Genomic DNA, 19,365 nt, shown 5'->3' on the forward strand with positions numbered 1-19,365 from the left:
GTAAACAGGGAGCTCCCAGAGTTCTTCAGCGAAGTGAGTGTTCCCCTTAAGGGGTACCGACCTCAGCTCCCTCCCCATACCCATGTGACCAAAGAACAGTGGTGAAGATACACCTGCATATTGGTGCTGTCACAAGTTCAAACAAATACAACAGGGTCCTGCTAGTCTGCCTCACACTGTTTTTGCCCCACAAATGCTTTTGTAAACTCACACCCCCAACCTACAATCCACTGCTCTCCAAGTAGCTTCTCCCCATTCTCTTCAGATGCTCAGTGTTGGCATTTTTTCAGGCCTGACCCCCATTCCTCTCTCCGCGTTCTCCGTATCTAGTTTACAACTCCATTTTCAATCATACTTGAGGACTCGGGTTTCTGTTTTCTGTAGCCCCACCCACTGTGGGAGCCCCTGGACCAGACCTTACACCCTACTTACCCTTAGTTCTTAGACTGTCCCAACGAAAGCCGAGTTCATGGCTTAGAGCTCCCCAGTCCCTCTGGCTTCATCTTCAGGCGTTCTCAGGGAGTCTCCCACCCTCACTCTGTTCTAAAACCGAGGTCTCCCCACTCTGTCACTTCCCTCTCCTTCCTCTCGTCTTCCATATGCAACCTATCAATCTCACCCCCTATCCTTCATTTCTTTCCACTCTGCATATCCTCCACTGTCATCCTGAGCTCAGCTGGACTCTGGCAGCAGCCCCTCTGTGGCTTCACTGTATTGGTGGTGCTTTCCTTCAAGCGATTAGAAGGTTGCCTTCAGAACGGAAATCTGATGTCTCATTTTTTTATTCAAGTCTACATCATTCTGTTTCACCAAGGTGAAAACAATGTCACTTGCAGCCTCGTCTCACGTTGAGGACTTCGCAAATGTGAATGGTATTTCACTAGTCCTCCCTTAGTGAGTGCTCCCACCAGGGAGCACGTGTTCTGCTTGTCCAACTTCCCACCTATTAATATTACCTTTAGAATAGTTTCCCATTGTCAGTCTATATTTATCATACAAAATGTTTCATCACATTTGTTATGTACAGTATGCACTTTGCTGATTTACCACCCTCATTATGCTCTCCTGTCCCAGGCCCTTCACACACACACATACACTTATTGATAGATCTAGATTCCATATATAAGAAAACATGCTGGGCGGTGGTGGCGCACACCTTTAATCCCAGCACTCGGAAGGCAGAGCCAGGCAGATCTGAGTTCGAGGCCAGCCTGGCAGAGTGAGATCCAGGACAGGCTCTAAAATTTATACAGAGAAACCTTGTATCGAAAAGACAAAACAAAAAACCATGAGTCTAGTTTAATTGCTTAACATGATCTCCAGCTCCATCCATTTTCCTGCAAAAAAAAATTTTTTTTTTCATTCTTTATGGCTGAGTAAAACTCTACTGTATAGGCCAGAGATGGTCCACCAGGTGATGTCACTGCCACAGAAACCTGGTGAGCTGTTTGACACCTGGACTCATGTAAAGGTAGGAGAAACAATTTCACAGTTGTTCTCTGATGTCCACGTGTACTGTGGCGCACACATGCTAAGACACCCGCTCACTGTGTATGTGTACAGTTCATCCATTCATCCGTTGATGGTGGTTTATGCTGATTCATTGAATCATGGCTTTTGTGAACGCTGCCACAACACACATGGATGTACAGGTGTCTCTAAGGAGTGGTGATTGCTAGGTGTTTTTTCTTTTGAGACAGGTTCTGTGTAACCCCAGAACTCACTGTGGGTACTTTTTGAGGAACCTCTATACTTATTTCCACAATGGGCAGCTTCTCCCTTTACTTTTTGTGGTGCAGGGTCTTGAACCCAGGGCCTCGTGCATGCTAGGCAAATGCTCTACCACTGGGCTACATCCCCTGCTCTTAGCTTTTTCTTCTGAACTTAGTTCATGCTCTACTTACCAGTAGACCTTTACCTTTCCACTGTGCAAACCTCTTCATGGAGGCAGGCAAGGCAGCTGACTGCTGGATAGCTCCTCCATGCTGATGAAGGCAGGTACAGCTTTATACTTACCTGATTAACTCCTTGTCTTCTCACAAGGCCACTCCTCTGAGAGCAGGGACAGATCTAGTTATCCTGTTTCCTTCGGACTATATGCAATGCCTGGGCTGTTCTGAAATTTTTCTCAATGAACAAATGAATGTCCAAAAACCAGTAGCTGTTTGTTCTTTTTCAAAGATCATTCTCTTATCTTATTCAGGAAATAATCATAAGTGAAAATATTTTAAAATGAACATTTCTTTAACAGGGTTGAAGTTCAGTAATAGGAGAGGTATGTTTAAGCTCTAGCTAGGTTTTATTTTCTGTTCTGTGCTATATTCAACATAGCACAACAATTGTTATCACTACCGAGTTTCAGATGCAAGGCTGAGAAGACACATGAGAAAGCCGGTTGTACAGAAGAAAACCTTTTAATGCAACAGCAACACACAGTTCAGTAAAATCAGTTCAATTAACTTCAACATATTAACAAAAACAACAGAAAACAACGAAGAAGCCTGAGGGGCTGCTGTCGGGGAAAGGTCAGTTCCTGCTCAGACTGGAGGGACACTAATCTCAAGGAGGCCTCTCTCCCCATCCCAGGAGGAATTCGGGCTCTTTGAACAGCGTAGGTAGCTTCATACAGAAGGCAGCAGCACAGAGCCTCCAAGGGTCAGGCTCTGCCTTCCCACAAAGGGCCTGGACTAAAGGCACTGGGGGCTCAACACAGGACACTGTGCCAAGGACAGGGTGCAGACAGCAGCTGTACCCTTGGGGAGATGGCAGCCTTGGAGAACCAGCTCAACAGGCTGCTCTGGGTGTAGGTAAGCCAGCATTTTAGCCTGTCAACACTACCCTCCCAGCTCAGACTAACTGCAGACGCGTGCGGGTGTCTGGGGACACCACAAGGGCATCCATCAGTCTGCGGCATATCTGGGGCATGACAATTGCCAAGGACTTTGTTGATGAGGACCAGGCTGAAGCAAGGGGATGAGGCTGGGGCTGGACCTTCACACTTTAGCTCCAGTGGAGACCTTTCTGGAAATAACAACTGTCCTGTGCTTGTCTGTAATGGACGTAATTGGAACAAGCGAAGCTTCTCAGGTGAAGGCTGCTACCTCTCCAAGGGGCCAAAGTGGGGTTGCTTTTGCACTCCCGTAGGGGCATGCTGGGTATTGGGGGCAGATGCAGGGGAGGCCCCTAGCTTCCTTCTCTGGGAAGGTCGGGTAGAGGGTTCCTGTTGCCCTCTTGGGGTTCTAGTTCATGTTCTGGTTGACTTCCTGCCGTAACTTCTGTGCAGGGCCGTTCCTGGGTTCGATTTGTAGGAGGCTGCTAATATCTGCAAGGCTGGATTTATAGTCCTATGAAAGAGAAAAGAAGAGTTGGGGAAGGGAGGAGGTGAGACCCACTGGAGTGGGAAAGCTGCTGAGGCAGGAGATGTTTTCAAACCCCAGACCAGAGCTGTCGCAGGGCTTGGAAGGACACAGTAAGCACTGCTTCGCTTGATACCACAGGAGCCAGCACTGGCATGAATCTGACTACAGTTGAGTTTCTGAGCAGGGATCCTTTACCTTGAGTGCCTTGTAGGCTTGAGCCCGTCTGTAAAACGCTTTCACATTCTTTCCATCCAGCTTGAGGGCTTCTGTGCAGTCCTTTACTGCCTCCTTGTACTGTTTCAGGACCAGATGGCAGAGCGCTCTGATGTGGAGAGACCATTGCACAAGTTCAGTCACTTGTGGGTCCCTCAAGCAAGACGGAGGCAGTCGGGATGACCCGATTTGCTGAGCACCCATTCTGTGCTGCTGTTTCTACCTCAATCCTCTAAAGTCTAGCCTCACCTCCCAAGATTTAGGTTTATGTGTGTATGTTACTGTCACATGTGTGCTGGAGCCCATGGAGGCCAGAAAAAGGTGTTAGATCCTCTGGAACTAGAGTTACAGGTGGCTGTGAGCTGCCATAAGGGTGCTGAGAACTGAAACTGGGTCCCCTGGAAGAGCACCCAGTGCTCTTTAACTGCTGGCCATTTCTCCAGTTCCCTAGCCTTTTTTGAAGATGCAAAGGCTATAAGAAGCTTCATAACTGGCTCAGGAGTCAAGGGACTTGCCCAAGGCCTACTACCAGTGAGAGGCAGAGCTGGAGTTCAAACCGGTGGGTCTGCAGGAACCCAGAGCCTGACCTTGCATACTTCTGTCATTCACCACTCTGCATCAGGTTCTTTAAGCAAAGTTCTCCAAACATTTTCCTCAACAGATGAAAAACTTACCCATTTTAAGAATAAATGCATGAATATTAAATACTAATGAACATGCTTGCTGACGTTTCAGGGGTAGAGTGTAAAGATGTAAGCAATTACACTGTAACAATCAACAATAACATGGATTGGGCTAGGGATGGAGTCCAGAGCTCAGCACTGGATAGAGCCCCCAGCACTGTGTATCTACTGGACAGCTTAGATGTTGAGTATATGGTGTTCAAGGTACTTGCATGTTTCCAACTTCCCATACTTTGAAATGTCTCATAATAAAAGGTGGAAAATACCCACTGTGATTTTCATCATCCAAGTCTGGTCCTTTTCTTCAAAGATAGTCACTAGAAGGAAGCCTGTCAACTTGGCCTACACTCATTTTCCCTCATTGTTTTTAGTGGATACAGAGCACTCGACAGTTGGATATGGCATCATTTGTTTTACCAATTCCCTCTCTGTATTTTCACTGTTTCCAGCATGGTAAGTACAGAATGCTGCAGTGAACTCCCCTAGGGAAGAGGCTGCCAGATCAAGAGACACCAACAGCTCAAATTCTGTAACTGCCAGGCACTCTGAAGAAGTTACCAAGAGTCTCTTTTCCTGTAACTATAACAAACCTGGGTCTCAAATTTTAATTTCTGTGAAGATGGAAGAAAATGGTAGCTAATGAATTTTAGTTACTTTTTTTCCTGGTCCTGCTGGGTATCACATCCAGGGTCTTGTGTTAGTTGCTATAAACATGAAAAGCCGAACTTCTTTATCTAAGGTGTTTAACTATTGTAAAAACAAAATTATCCAATTTATCCTTAATGACTTCTGTGGGGTTTTCCTTCCACACTGTGAGGTAATCAGCTTGTGGCTCTTCCACAATTGTTCTGTTTTTACATGTGAAATTGTGCTCTTCTAAAACTTTATTTGAAAATACAGAGAGGAAGAATTTGTATTTAACCCCCACCTGGACAACCCAACATTATTTACTGACTGATACCTCTTCTCCCCACACTTAAACTAAACTATCATGTTTTTTTTTTCCTTCCCCCCGATAAACTCTGGAATCATCATCACCACTTAAAAACAAACACAACACAAAAATCTACCTCAGGCTGGAGTACAGGTCAGTGGAGAGTGCTGGCCTAGCATGCACGAGGCCCTCAGTGTGACGCCTAGCAGTGCACCCCCACCCAAGGGGCAAGACCACATTTCAAATGAGCACATTATAAACGAGGAGAAGTAAACCTGGAGCCCAGAAACATTTGTTTAAAGGACAGTATTTAAACAAATTCTTACAAGTTATGGCAAAAATAAAATATTTTTAGGAGAATGAGCTAATGGGTTTCTAGCAGCACCAAGGCCAAAGAGCTCAGAGAAGAGAGGGAGCAAGCAGGCTGCAGGCTTCCTTTACAAGCTAGCCTAACAAAGGAGGCACCCTGGTCCAGTCAGCTCGGAAAGTCACAGGCAACTCTTAAGAAGCAAAACCAAACCTGAGTGAGTTAAATCTACTTAATTTCTTACACCATCTAATGTGAACACAGTTCCCACAGTCCACTGAAGAAACACTAGCTGATCTCAGGAAGCTGCCTCGGCCCCTGCACAAGTGTTTCAGTGTGTGCACCAAAGCACCTCGCTACAACCTGAAACAGGCTTTAGTTTTAAATTTTCTCCGACTAAGAAAATATTGTCTGTCTATATGTACCTGATATGCGCATGCAGGTGCACATGCCATGGCATACATGTGGGGCATACATGTGGAGTCAGTACAGAACTGTGAAGTCAGTTTTCTTTCCACTCTTATTGAATGTGGGCTCTGGGGAACAGAATGCAGGTCACCAGACTTGTGTGACAAGTACCTTTACCTGCATCTCACTGCCTGGAAACACGTTTTATCTTAAAAGTTTTTACTAAGGAACAAGGAAGTTCTATCAGATCAGACTTTTTGAAAGGATTTATTGTTTTGTGTGCCTGCATGTGTTTATGTGTACCATGTGTGTAAGTACAGCTGCCCAGGGGCCAAAAGAGGGCACTGGATCCCAGGAATGGAAGTTATAGGTGGCTGTGAATTGTCTGATATGGTGCGAACTACTCATGCTTGGCCATCTCTCCAGCTCCCAGAGTAAAGCTGTTCCAACTAGACTTCTGAATGCCTGTCATGTGGGAATCAATGATCAATGTGTGGAGGAGGCGATGCCTCTTGTTGACTGTATCAAGCTTCTGACAACAGAAGCAATGGATTTCACTGGAGCCAGATTCCAGTGCTGCTGCCGCCATGTAAAGACTGCCAGAGCTTAGACAGCACCTTCATTTTCTCAACTTTAAAAACCAGTAATACCGGTCTCTGTCACCTACACTGCTGAACATCAGTATAAAGCAGTGAGTACCACACAAGGGTGTGTGTGTGTGTGTGTGTGTGTGTGTGTGTGTGTGTGTGTGTGTGTGCCCTATCTCTAGTCACCTAAACTGCCGAACATCAGTATAGAGCAGTGAGTCCCACAAGAGGGGGAGGAGGGGTGCCCCCTGGCTCCTGAGCCTCCCCGCTCAGTGCTTCCCAATAGCAGTTCCTGCTGCAGGCCCACTGGTCTGCACTCAGCCAGAATGCACTCTTTCTTCCTGCTCTAGCCAGACAATAGTTACTCCACTCGCTGGGCTCTGGGACAGAACTGTCAGAAACAGGTTGGTTAGAGCAACCATGGGCAGAGAACAGGTTACTGAAAGCCTAAAATTCTGGGATGAGGGCTAGGACAGACAGTAAAGACTACTGCTGAGCAGCTCTTTATGTCCCTACCCTTAATAGCTGCCACTTCAATACCTTGTTCACAGTTCTGAGGTAGGTGGGAATGCACATAACTTCCCGAAAAGGACCCAAACCCCTCCACAATCAGGAGTCTGTGGTAGGCAAGCACGTATCCTCTGAGCTACATCCTCACCCCCGGAGCCCATGGGAGGCGAGCATCTCCCCACTGAGCTCCACCCCAGCCTTCAGAAAAGCCTTTGGAGAACCCCGAGGCCAGCAGCTGCGCAGAAGATACCTGTTGCTGTACGTGGCAGATTCCAGGCTACTACACAAGAGGCTTTCACTGTACTTCTCAATAGCTTTCTTATGGTTGCCCTTCTTTACAAGCTCATTGCCTTCTTCCTTCAGAACTCTGGCTCTCTCCACATCCCCAGCAGAAGGCACTAGACACAAATTCAGAAGAGGAAAAAACCATAGATCAGGTGCTCAAAGGAGATCAGTGAGATCTCTTCAGCAGCATCTCTTCCAAGTCAGGGACTGCCTGGGCGGCTGCAGACCACTCCTCCTGACTACTCAGTCCCTAATTAGTGGCTTTTAGGCAATTAAAGGTTTTCGCTAGAAGAGAATGGAGACTCACAAACACATTCACACATGCATAATATATACATGATAAAAAGCAAGCCAGGTTTACTTGTAGTACTGCCACTGGGTAGCTGGAATGTTCTGCACGACCCACTTAACTTGAGTACCTCCGTTTCCTCCCCAGTGTGAAGGGCTATGTCAGGATCAGATCTGAGAATAATACAGGCCAAAGTGGAGAACAGCCTACAAACTCAACGAGAAGCATCTAGTAAAGAAAGGCTGCAGCTTCTGGGCTTCAGAAAGGGGCTGAAGAGGCTTGTCTGATGTGCTGGGGAGCCTGTGAGTATCCACTTTCACCTGCCCTGCAGCTCTGCCCCAGCCCTTAAAGGGAGAGAACAGAGCAGAGAACAAGGGAAACCCAAGCTGCTCACACTAGTGTGTGAAAGTCCTTGACTGTGTGGCTCCAGTCAATTGTCCCAGTCTCATTCCACAGCACCACATTTTAATCTTTAAGAACTATCATGGTAAAACACTCAGTATTTACAACCAGGGCAAAGTTTCGGGAATAAAATCAGTGCCCAGACTCATCCCCTGCTTAGGAATTATTACTAGGACCGGAAGCCCTGTGGACCCTCCCCAACCCACCCACTCTTGAAAGACTATTCTTTCTAATTCTGAGCTTCCCCTTCCCTTAAGCTAACTATCTCAATCCATATAAACTACAGCTGTGGATACAAAAGCACCTATAAGCCACTTGTCATGGAGTGTCCTATAAAGAAGCAAGTACTTCCATATAGTCTCTTATGGCTTGGTTGCTGTCCCTCAACATTCTATTCCTGACATTTGTCTATGTTGATACATTTTCGCTTCCAAAATTCCAGGAAGGATCTCTGTCCCCTCCTCTCGTTTGTGGAGACCTGGGTTATTTCTAGTTGTTTTGCTCTCACAAAACACTCTGCAGTGACCACTCCTGTGCACAGGAGCATGAGTTTCTAGAAGCAGCCCAGGAGGGTGGATGCATGCAGACTCAGTTTCACCTGGGTTCTGCAATCCGTCCCCTCCAGTCATGTTTATCCATGCATTTCCCTTCTCCAGCTCCTTCCATTGCTTCTGCCCCCAATTTTCCTCCCTAATGACCTCATCCTTTAAGGTCCAGCTCAAGATATCACTTTTATCACACCCTAGTGTGAGCCTTGTCTTGACCCCTCAGTGTCAACTTCCCAAACACTAACAATTCCACAGCACCTGCTTTTCCTCCACATATCTTAAAACACCATCACCATAACTCCATTTCTCCCTAGACCAGGAGCTCCCTAAGGGTCAAGTTCTGTCCGCTGTCTCTACTGCTTAGCACAGGGCCTGTACCACATGGCTCAGTGACTCCAGAGGGACAAAATAAAAGCCGGTACCTTGAGGCCATCTCATTCACTAGCCCTCTGTAATTCCCTTCTCAGTGGACAACAACAACCAGGCTCCCACACGCTGTCTAGGGAGCTTCCTGCAAAGAGGAGCAATGCTGCCCTCTTCCACTAAGACCAACTTGTCCATAGAAGAGCTCTGCCCCTGTCCCTTCTGCACTCCCCAGCCTTGACGCACGCTTGCTAGCCTGGGACAGTTCTCCTGGAGCATTGGTGAGAGCGTCCCAGCAGACAATCCCCTGCTAAGGTTGCCCAGCTGTCTGTCTGTCCTTATTCATTCTTTTCCAGGTTTACCCAGGACACGTGTTCTCAGGGAGGCATCACTTTCTAGTTATGGGAATGGTACGGGGGGGGGGGGGGGGGTGCGCTGAGGCAGTTATAAAACTTCATCTCTTAGTCACAGGAGTCTGTGACCAACCACACCAGGACACTGGGAAAATACAAGCTAAGTTATATAGAAGGAAGTATCTTTTAACTGAATTGAAAAACAAAAAAACTATTGAGTTGAGGGGCAAGTAAGAGTGGGATGGGGTTTTTGGCATGACATATATAATTATGAGCCAATACATTTCCTTATTATTTTGCCATGTTGGAAGTTTCTGTTCTTGCAATCAAAAACGTTCTAAGCACCACACTCCAAGTACTGCTAGTGAGTGGGAGCTAGAGCACTTGCACCCATGTCCCAGGCCAGGTTTACACATCTTATATCACTTAAGCCTTTACTGACGACTTCATGTCCAGTCAAGGAGATAATCTCTAAGAAGTTGAGACCCTTTTATGATGTTTTTCACTTTATTTATTTCCTAACAGCTACATGAGGCCAACTCTTGGAAGGCCACTCTAAACTTCTTAGATTGACACTTGGAAAGAGCTCACCTCTGCTCTTTGTAGTTGTAGTTTCTTTGGATTTGTTTTTAGCTGTCTCTTTGTGATTCTCCGAAGGCATGGAATTCCATCTCTTCTGGGCTGAAACAGGCACCACAGGAATGGGGGGCAGCTTCAGGCGCCACTCAGGCCCAAGTGAGTCCATGAGAGCTCTAGTGATTCTGGAAGGAAAGGTTGAGGAGTTGCATGGGGTGTCTCCCCAGGTCAAGCTGTTCCTCTTTCACCCCAAGGGATGGAGGCTCCTTCAGAAGGCAGGGCATACTCCCCACATGCTCTAACAGATGAATGGGAGCCTACTACTCATCAACTCCTTCTCAGACCTGACACTACAGGACACTTTCCCTTAGCCTGGCTGCCAAACATGAATTTTAAGGTCCCCTGCTAGTTGTTAAAGATAAACTTTGCATACACACCCCCAAGAAAGGATCCCATTTAAAAAAGAAAAAAAAAAAAAAGCCAGGCAGTGGTGGCATCCCAGCACTTGGGAGCAGAGGCAGGTGCATATCTGTGAGTTCGAGGCCAGCCTGGTCTACAAAGTGAGTTCCAGGACAGGCTCCAAAAGCTACACAGAGAAACCCTGTCTCGAAAAACAAAGGGGGAAAATATATATATAATATTTTCTCATTGAAAGGAGTTCAAAGCATACAAACACCTGTCATTTGCTTACTGTTCAGACTGGATTTTCTTGTAAGTGTCAATCAGCCCATTCAGCAATACTAAAACCTCAGTGGTTCCATTTGCAGGCTAATATGGCCTGTGGGCTCTGGCATTCTCCCTCCTCTCTATTTTTAGTGTGTGTCACATCCACTCCTGACCCCGAATGGCTGTGTGGCTCAGTGGTAGAGTGTCTGCCCAGCACATACAAGGCACTAGGTTTGATCCTCAGCAAACAAAATTCTTCTCCCTGACCTTACGCACATCTCCTCTGCATTACACAATTCCTTCCATTTTCCATTCCTACTCTGGAGAGCAAGCTAACTCCTGCTTATTTAATTTTCAACTTAAAATGGTGTTCTTTGCCCATGAGGTCCATGTTGTTAATGGAAATGGATTTCTGGCACTTAGTACATCACCTGGCTGCCACCAAGACACAGTAAGTATGCGTGCGCTACATGAGTGAATAAAACTCCTGCATCCTGTTCCTGTGTTATAAGACTAAAAGCACACAGACAGAAACACAGCAAATTCACAGCCTCTCACTAGGCTTTGGAGCAGTTTTCTTGCTTGGCCCAGCTATTCCAATTCTTTGCAACCTCATTCCCTAACGTTTTTTTCAAAGTGTTCTCCCTTATTCCCCAAATAAAAACCTGGGTACTCGTGATGGTTAATCTTAATTGTCGGGGCTGGAGAGATAACTCAGTGTGTAAGAACACTTGTTTTCAGGTTTCCAGCACCCACATGGTGGCTCATAACCATCTGTAACTCCAGTTCCAGAGCATCCCACATCCTCCTTTGACCTCTGAGGGCACCAGGCATGCACGTGGTGCACATACACATAGGCAGCAAAACACTCATAAAAACAAACAAGCAAACAAAACCCTCAATTGTCAACTTGATAAGATCTGGAACCACCAAAGGGTCAAGCATCTGGGTAAGCCTACCCGTGAGGGGTTATCTCGATTAGGTTAACTGAGCGGGGAAGCCCACTCCTTCCCTGAGCTTGGGTCCTGGACTGAACACAATGGTGAAGCCAGCTGAGCATCAGCACTGACCACTCTGCTTCCTAACTGCAGATGAAATGTGAGCAGCTGCCTCAAGCTCCTGCTGCCTGCCATGATGGACTAGATCCTTTAACTGTGGGCCAGAATAAACCTTTGACCTTTAATTGTTTTTGCCGGGGTATGCTATCACAGCACCAGGAAGGTAGTTAAGATACTGTTCAAGCATCCCTACTTCTCTCTGTCACACAGAGCCAACCTGTTCCGTGTAAGCTCTGGGCCCCATCCATCCCTGCCTCTTTCAGGGACCTCACCTGGGCAGCATCTTTCTCCCAAGTGACTGACTCCACACTAAAGTCCCTTCAACTCGCTCACGTATAAAACTCTCCTGGACACCCCTTACCACTTCCAGCTACACTCCCATCTCCCTTCACAACCTGCCATCTGCTTCTGACCTCACTGAACTGCTGCTCTCAGCCCCACTAGTGACTTCACTATGAAAAGCATTCTCTGGCCTCTCTTCTGTCCTGGAGAACATGTGCTGGTCACTCCCATACTTAACGCTGCATGACTACTTTGAACCTGTGCAATACTGACTAGTACTCCCTTGGAGGCCAAGAGCTGTGTAAGGACAGAGAGTTACGTCTCATTCAGCAGGTCCTTGTGCAAAGTCTGGCACAAAACTAGTAGCTTAGTGAATGACAAAAAGACTCCAAGAGAAAACTGGGTGTTGACACAAGCCAACCAAGAAACCAAACACAGACCATATTACACTGTTTAGAGCTTGGCTTTCTAGCAGTCCATATGAACGGGAATCCTGATCAAATATACAAACAAAAGATAAAGAAAAATCTAGCCATGGCTCAGGAGACCAGAATCCCACCTAGCAGCATTCTAGCTCCACATGTTTCTTACTCTCCAGTTAGAGTTAACACTCAGAACACGAGTGGGGTCTGAATCTCTTTTCAATTTTGCTATCCTCCACTGAGCCTCCTATACTTTAAAGAGAGCTCAATAAATATTAGTGTGCGAATGAATGTGCACATGCAGACAAAAACCATCAATCTCAGTAATTCTGACTTAGAAAAATCCACTTTACTATTTTTAATTAAGTGTATGTGTATGGGTCAGTCCACGGGAGCTTGAGTGCCCATGGATGCATCAGATCACTTTGGAACTAGAATTTCAGATGGTTGTGAGCTGTCCAAAGTAGGTGCTAAGAATCGAACTCAGGTCCCCTGCAAAAGCAGCAAGCACTCCTAACTGCCGAGCCATCTCTTTAACTCCAGTTATATATTACATAATCTGCTAAATACAGCAGCAGATTCTTATATACTTAGTTGAACATACTAAGAGTTTTCCAAGTCTCGCTGGCCAGCCTAGTCTATATAGTGAGTTCCAGGACAGCCAGAGCTACATAGTGAGACCCTGTCTACAAAAGAAACACACAAGACTTTCCTAAGTCAACAGGGCTAAAGAGATGCTCATCATGTAAGCATTAGGGCCTGATTCTGAATATCGAGCACTTGAATAAAAGCTGCACATGATAGTGTATGCCTATAATAATCTGGGAGAAGCAGACGGGGGTGGGGGTGGGGGTGTGGGGGGTGTCGGGGTCCTCTGGAGGTTGCTGGCCAGTTAGTTTAGCCAAACTGATGTGCTCTGTCAATGAGAGACTGTTAAAAAATAAGGTTGGGAGTGATAAAGGAAGACACCCAACATCAACCCATGGCCTCTACATGTATACATGAATGAATGAATGAATGAATGAACGAACGAATGAACGAATGCGCGCGCGCGCACACACACACACACACAGTTTTTCAAGCACAGTCAAAGGGATCACACTCAGAAAACAACTAAAGCAACGGCCCAGGCCTTGATATCAAGGGTACTGGTTCCAAGTTCCATGGAGAAGTTCTGTAGCACACTGGGCTCACCTGTTGATGCCTTCCAGGGCTGATGCCACACTGTTATCAATTTGCAGCACAGTCTTATAGTCGACATAGGCCAGGGGGTACTTCTCCAGGGCTTCATATGCTGATGCTCTTCGCAGCAAGGGCTTGATGCTGAAGGGAACCAAGGCCAGCGCTCTAGAACAGGATGCAAAAATGTCACCTGTCTGCTAGGTAGGGAATTCTCAACTTAGACTGACTTGGGAAGGGAAAGAAGGCAGAGAACCACTAATGAAATGTATGTGCACGTGTATCAGTTTTTATGTCCCCCGCCCAAATGACGAACAGGAGTCTCAGAGTTTTCCTGTGGACATGTTTCCACACTGTGGTCCAGCAGCAGTAACAAACAGGCCCTGGGGCTAAGTCCGCATTCGACCCACACTGCCACTGGCCACGGGACCCCAGGCAGACCACCTTGTCATCCCGGTCTTTGGTGACTCATTCTGCTCTGGGGAGGAGGCTGAACTTACCATCAGAGTGAGTACCCTGGACAAGAGAAAAACCGGGCACAGGCTCCATGCGCACACCTCTCTCCCTGTTCCTCCTATGCATGTAAAAGAGCATCACATCTGGACTAGCCAGAAGAACCCAGTCGGCAGATGTATGCTGGCTTAGCCATGATGAACAAAGGCTAGCTGGAAGAACAGGACAGGAAAAACCCTTCAATGTCCTGTACAACTGTTACCCACAGACTGTCCTTTCTTGCTCTCTTTTGCCTCCTATCCCCTGCTCCTTTTGAGACAGGCTCTCACTATGTAGCCTTGGCTGGCCTGGAACTCATTATATAGAACAGCCTGGCCTTGATCTCAAAGATCTGCCTGCCTCTGCCTTCTGAACACTGGATTAAAGGTGTGCCTGACCATCTCCGCTCCTTTAGACAATCAGTTCACACTTAGCCTCCTCCTGTCCTTCCTCTTACCTCTCAAATCACCATCCCTGGAAAACACCCGAGCAAGTCAGTCGCTCTAACTGTGTCTCACCCCACGTGTCTAACTTCCTATCCTACACCATTCTCAGAAGCACTGCCAAAACTCTAAGACAACAAGGACCCAGTGGGGCCTGTCACTCTAAATGGCCTGATAACATGTAGTGACACTTTCTGAGATCTGTCACAGAGGGAAATGGTGGGATTCTCCCAAAGCAGAAACCTGGCTTGCTCTTGGGAAACCCTCGGCATTGCAGAGTCTCCCCGGGCCACTTACGAAGTGCAATCTTTGATGCAGTCTGTGCAGTTCCCATCCTTCAAGTAGCATGCTGCACGGTTGGAGTACAGAACGCTTTCTTCTTCGGGGTCTGCAGAACCTGCCCAGATGGAGGCAGGAAGAGCAAGAAGGTCATGAGTTGGGAGATAGAGGTCAGAGGACATAGGGATGCACCTCACACCTGGAGCTCACAAGGCTCGGGAAATCGCAGCAGAATACTGTAGTCTAACCAGGCTTCTATCAGGCAGGATAGTACATTTGCCATTCTTGCCAAGACTGGGGAATTGAGATTCCTGGCCTTCATAGGAACCTTATTTATTCCTCATTTAAGCACTGAACTTGGTACCAGATGTAAAGATAAACATGAAACAGCTGACTTCTGCCTCAGAGAAAGCAATGCTTTAATTACTTGGGTGTGTGGCTAACTTTATTACAGAAAAGCATGGGGCACTCAGTGGAAAAACACAAGGAAAAGGACAGTAATAAATGCCTGACAGAGGGAGGTACCCAGAGCTGGAGGGAAATGCAAGCTAGAGAGCAGTTAGTTAAGTCAGAAAAGACTTTACTAGAGAAGTGGTAACAGAGCTGGCTCTGCCAGGACTCTGGGCAACTCAAAGTGAACTACCCCCAAGAACAATTATTATTAGTCATTTCTCTAAAGTCAATGCTTACTCTCAGCAGTCACAGAAGCTGAAATCTCTCACTGTGACTATCATCATTTTTATTTCTTAAAATGTACTTTGTGTGTGTGCATGTGCCCAAGGAGGTCAGAGGACAACTTGAAGGAGTCAGTTCTCTCCTTCCACCACGTGGGTCCGAGGGACAGAACTCATATCATCAGGTGTGGCAGCGAGTGCCTTTACCTGCTGAGCCACCTCATAGACCCCAATTTTCATTTTACAAATACTTCTATTAATTTGAGTATCGTTAAACATATTTTGGCTGTATTAGGGCCCCCCCACCTCCTAGACTCACCCCCACTTCCATGGTCCCCAACTTTGTGCTCTCTTTTTTTAACCCCTGATCTTCATTTCAGAAGAAATTTTCAACTACATTTTACTCGATAGCTGGGTCATAAAACAACACAAGGCACAGAAAAAAAAAAATTAGTGCTGACCAAGTAACTCCTGGGCATATAATCCAAAGGTCTTACTGAAAAATTCTATTTAGACATTAAACTGTCTAATACTCAGTATCCACCACTTTAGCAAAATCAGTTGTTCCCACCCTAGCCCCCTTTTTTGAGTCAGGTCTCACGGTTCAGGTTGACATTGAACTAGCAGTTCTCCTGCCTCAGTTTCCCAAAGTACTGGGGCTACAAGATTCATGTCATTACACCTAGTTTCTTCTCCTTCCTTTCTTTTTAATTCAAAACCAATTGTTGATGTGGTGGCATATGCCTTTAATCTCAGTGCTCCTGAGTCAGAGGCAGGAGGATTTCCATCTTTCCATGTGGACCTTCCAACAGCCTTCTTGCTTCAGCCTCTGGAGTGCTAGGACAACAGGTGGGCACCACCACACCCTCACTCATTCATTTATTTATTCCAGAGCAAGGTCTCACTGTGTAGGCCTAACTGGCCTGGAAGCCACTACACAGACCAGCTGGCCCTCATTTTATTTTTGAAATGGCTAAAGCTCCATCCATTCTCATCCTTGTCCCTCTGCTCCCTCTCCCCGGAGGCCAGCACAATCCTCAAGCTGCTGGGTGAATTCTCAAGCACTGCCCATTTTAGTATACACCATTAACAGTAAGGTACAGAGAGTATCCTTAAGTGGTTCCCAAGGGGCATCACATTGCAACTTGCTTCAGGAAGTATGATACCATGTTGCCATTTGATCTCCTTCATTCAATACTAACAAGAATAAACATAATAAATTTATACCCCCTTTCCTTTTCTCTTGGGTCAGAAAATACACAGGTAAGGTAAATATATCTTTGACATAAGGAACAAGTACAAGCACTTAAAAACCAGTAATCCATCTTAAGTCACCAAAGCACAGAGCTGCACACAAGCAGCAGCGCTATGCTGGGAAGGTTCTCAGAACCTCAAATCCAGCTGAGGGTCCTACACAATTCACTCAACCCTCCTGAGCACTTGTGTGCATCCACATTTGAAGGCTTCCCTGAGCTCCTCTTAAAAAAAAAATGTTAGCCGGGTGGTGGTGGCGCACGCCTTTAATCCCAGCACTCGGGAGGCAGAGCCAGGCGGATCTCTGTGAGTTCGAGGCCAGCCTGGGCTACCAAGTGAGTTCCAGGAGAGGTGCAAAGCTACACAGAGAAACCCTGTCTCGAAAAACCAAAAAAAAAAAAAAAAAAAAAAAATATGTTTTACTTTATGTGCATTGGTGTTGCCTGCATGTATGTCTGTGTGAGGCTGTCAGTGTCAGGCCCCCTAGAACTGGAGTTACAGTCAGTTGTGACCCTCCATGTGGGTCCTAGAAATTGAACCTGGGTCCTCTGAAAGAGCAGTCAGTGCTCTTAACTGCTGAGCCATCTGAGCCATGCTAGAGCTCCAGTGCGCCCCCCCCCCCCCCTTCTCTTAAGGCCAAGAAGACTGATCTGAGAAGTCAAGAGAATTACCTACATAATCACACAGAAAATCAGTAGTAGGATCAGAACAAAAATCTGGTAAATTTAAACACCAGGGTAACTACTCTAAGGAGTCTCGAATAAACTCTCGAAAAAACATAGCTTTTCTGGGCCAACAGTGATTACATTTATTCCGAGAAGGGGGTTGTGAATGAAAGAAGCCAACAACTTCAGAGTCCTCAGAGACCGACATAACTGAGAAGTCCAAGAGGGTTTCCAGGGAGAAAAATAGGGGAGCTTGAAATTATAAAAACTTTAAACAAAAAGGAGGAAGTACTGATCTTGCAGAGGACCAGAGTTCAGTTCTCACCACCCACATCAGGCAGCTCACAGGTTTACCTCCAGCTCTAGGGGAAGGATGCTTCATGCACATTACCCCCCACCCCATACCTATGATTACAAATAAAAAAATAAACTAAAAAACCTGGACTCAGAAATCAGACAAATCTATATTCACATCCTGGGTCTGACATCTTCACTGTGCAATCCTAGTTAGGCAATTAATTCTTCAGAATTCCTCATTTACAAGTGTTTAATTGATTTGATCGTAATGAAGATAAACAATGATAATATCTAGCACACGGAAAAACACTCAAGAAACGCTATCAAGAAAATGAGAATGAGGACTTAAGAGAAAACAAGATTCAAGGATATCCTCAAGTCAAAGCTTCTGGAACTTTGGGAAAAGCCTAGGAGAATCGATAATACGCCGTTCCTCTGTTTCAAGCTCTTCCAATTAGGGGATACGATCTTAACTCTTTGGAGGGCTTAAACCACCTACACAATAAGGCTTTATCTACTTCGTGTTTTAAACATTCTCGTTAGTAGTTCATACTGTTTAGTCTATCTGGATCCTTTCCAATGGTTCCCTACACGTGGAATGCTCAGTGCCTAAAGCATTAGACGCCCAGCATCTCATGGACACCACCTCAAATACCTCTTGAGAAGTTGTTCGTGACTTCCTTCCTAAGGGATCCAACTCTATTACATTACCTTGTCTTAATAGCTCTAATCTCAGAGGTCTCGTTTACTTATTCACAAACATAAGACAACTGCCCCCATGAAGTTCGACCCTTGAAAAGACCCCATGGCGCCACAGTTAGTCAGTATACAAAAGGTGCTCAACTGCATTGTAAAATTTAGATGTGAGGAGGACCGCTATATCAAGGGTCAGAGGGAGGCCTGAGTAACTTAGGATACAAGCCAAGAGGACAATTAAAAAAGCAGGCAGAAGAGCCAAATAAGTTTTCCATAGGATGCTAAAGTGACGAAGATGTGGGAGCGTGATAAGAGGGCCCGGTGCGGCGGTTGGCCTGAGAAAAGACCCAGAACACCAGGTCAACGTGAGGCCTGGGCGCCGATGCGGGTGCATGACGCCTGCAGGCCCGGAGGGGAAACGAGGGGCGGGTTCCTACCTCGCGCCTGCAGCAGCCGCAGCGCGCGCTCGTACAGCGCCGAGGCCTCGGCGTACTGGCCGTTGCGGAAACTCTGGTTGCCGGCAGCGCGGAGCTCTTCCACAGAGTCTGAGAGTTTGGGGGCCATCCCGGGAGACCGGCAAACAGGGACCACCTCCGTTCCCCGCAGAGTAGTGCGCAACAGCTTCCGGGCGGAAGCGGCGGCTGCGTGCCCTTAAGGCCCGCAGCCGACTGGTCGGGGGGGGGGGCGGAGCTAGATGGGGGTCGCAGCTAGGCGGCAAGGGACGGGAGGGAGCGCGGGATCAAGCCCTGCGAGGGCCTGCTGTGGCGGCTGGATGCTGGGAAAGGAAAACCCGAAGGCTGAGCCAACTTGAGGCTCGGTGCGGGGATGCAGGTGGAGGACGCAAGCCCGGAGGGGGGAAACGCGGGGCGGGTTCCTACCTCGCGCCTGCAGCAGCCGCAGTGCGCGCTCGTACAGCGCCGAGGCCTCGCCATACTGGCCATTGCGGAAGTTCTGGTTGCCGGCAGCGCGGAGCTGTTCCACAGAGTCTGAGACTTTGGGGGCCATCCCCGGGAGGGCCGGTAAGCAGGGACCAACTCCGCTCCCGGCTAGCTAGTGCGCAACAGCTTCCGGAGGGAAGCTGAGGCTGCGTGCCTTTAAGGCCGGCTGCTGACTGGGCCCGAGGGGCGGGGCCAGACGGGGT

At 47.1% G+C, this 19,365-nt stretch overlaps 1 protein-coding gene across 2 annotated transcripts; it reads right to left on the reverse strand.

The window, feature by feature from the left end:
• Positions 1 to 2,395: 2,395 nt before the first annotated feature.
• On the reverse strand, positions 2,396 to 19,365 carry Tomm34 (translocase of outer mitochondrial membrane 34). 2 transcript variants are annotated; one of them, XM_052724146.1, is made up of 7 exons: positions 19,103 to 19,365; positions 14,657 to 14,756; positions 13,440 to 13,592; positions 9,833 to 10,002; positions 7,252 to 7,399; positions 3,555 to 3,681; positions 2,396 to 3,344 (listed from the first exon to the last, which is right to left on the reverse strand). In XM_052724146.1, the coding sequence occupies exons 1-7, from the start codon at positions 19,227 to 19,229 to the stop codon at positions 3,240 to 3,242; spliced, it is 930 nt and encodes a 309-aa protein (XP_052580106.1). In that variant the 5' UTR covers positions 19,230 to 19,365; the 3' UTR covers positions 2,396 to 3,239. The 2 variants fall into 2 exon arrangements, with proteins under 2 accessions (XP_052580106.1, XP_052580105.1); XM_052724145.1 differs by lacking the exon at positions 19,103 to 19,365 and adding an exon at positions 18,662 to 18,968.

Source organism: Peromyscus californicus, unplaced genomic scaffold, assembly GCF_007827085.1.
Source record: "Peromyscus californicus insignis strain IS unplaced genomic scaffold, ASM782708v3 Scaffold_7__1_contigs__length_154581171, whole genome shotgun sequence".
NCBI classification, from domain to species: Eukaryota; Metazoa; Chordata; class Mammalia; order Rodentia; family Cricetidae; genus Peromyscus; species Peromyscus californicus.

What these genes read in the sequence shown, in the direction of transcription:
- Tomm34 (XM_052724146.1), bottom strand. Translation starts at nt 19,229, where the DNA reads ATGGCCCCCAAAGTCTCAGACTCTGTGGAACAGCTCCGCGCTGCCGGC. An exon ending in TACAACTACAAAGAGCAGAG is followed by an intron (nt 7,400 to 9,832) that starts GTGAGCTCTTTC and finishes ATTTGTGTCTAG; the next exon opens with TGCCTTCTGCTGGGGATGTG. An exon ending in AAGCCTACAAGGCACTCAAG is followed by an intron (nt 3,345 to 3,554) that starts GTAAAGGATCCC and finishes TCTCTTTCATAG; the next exon opens with GACTATAAATCCAGCCTTGC.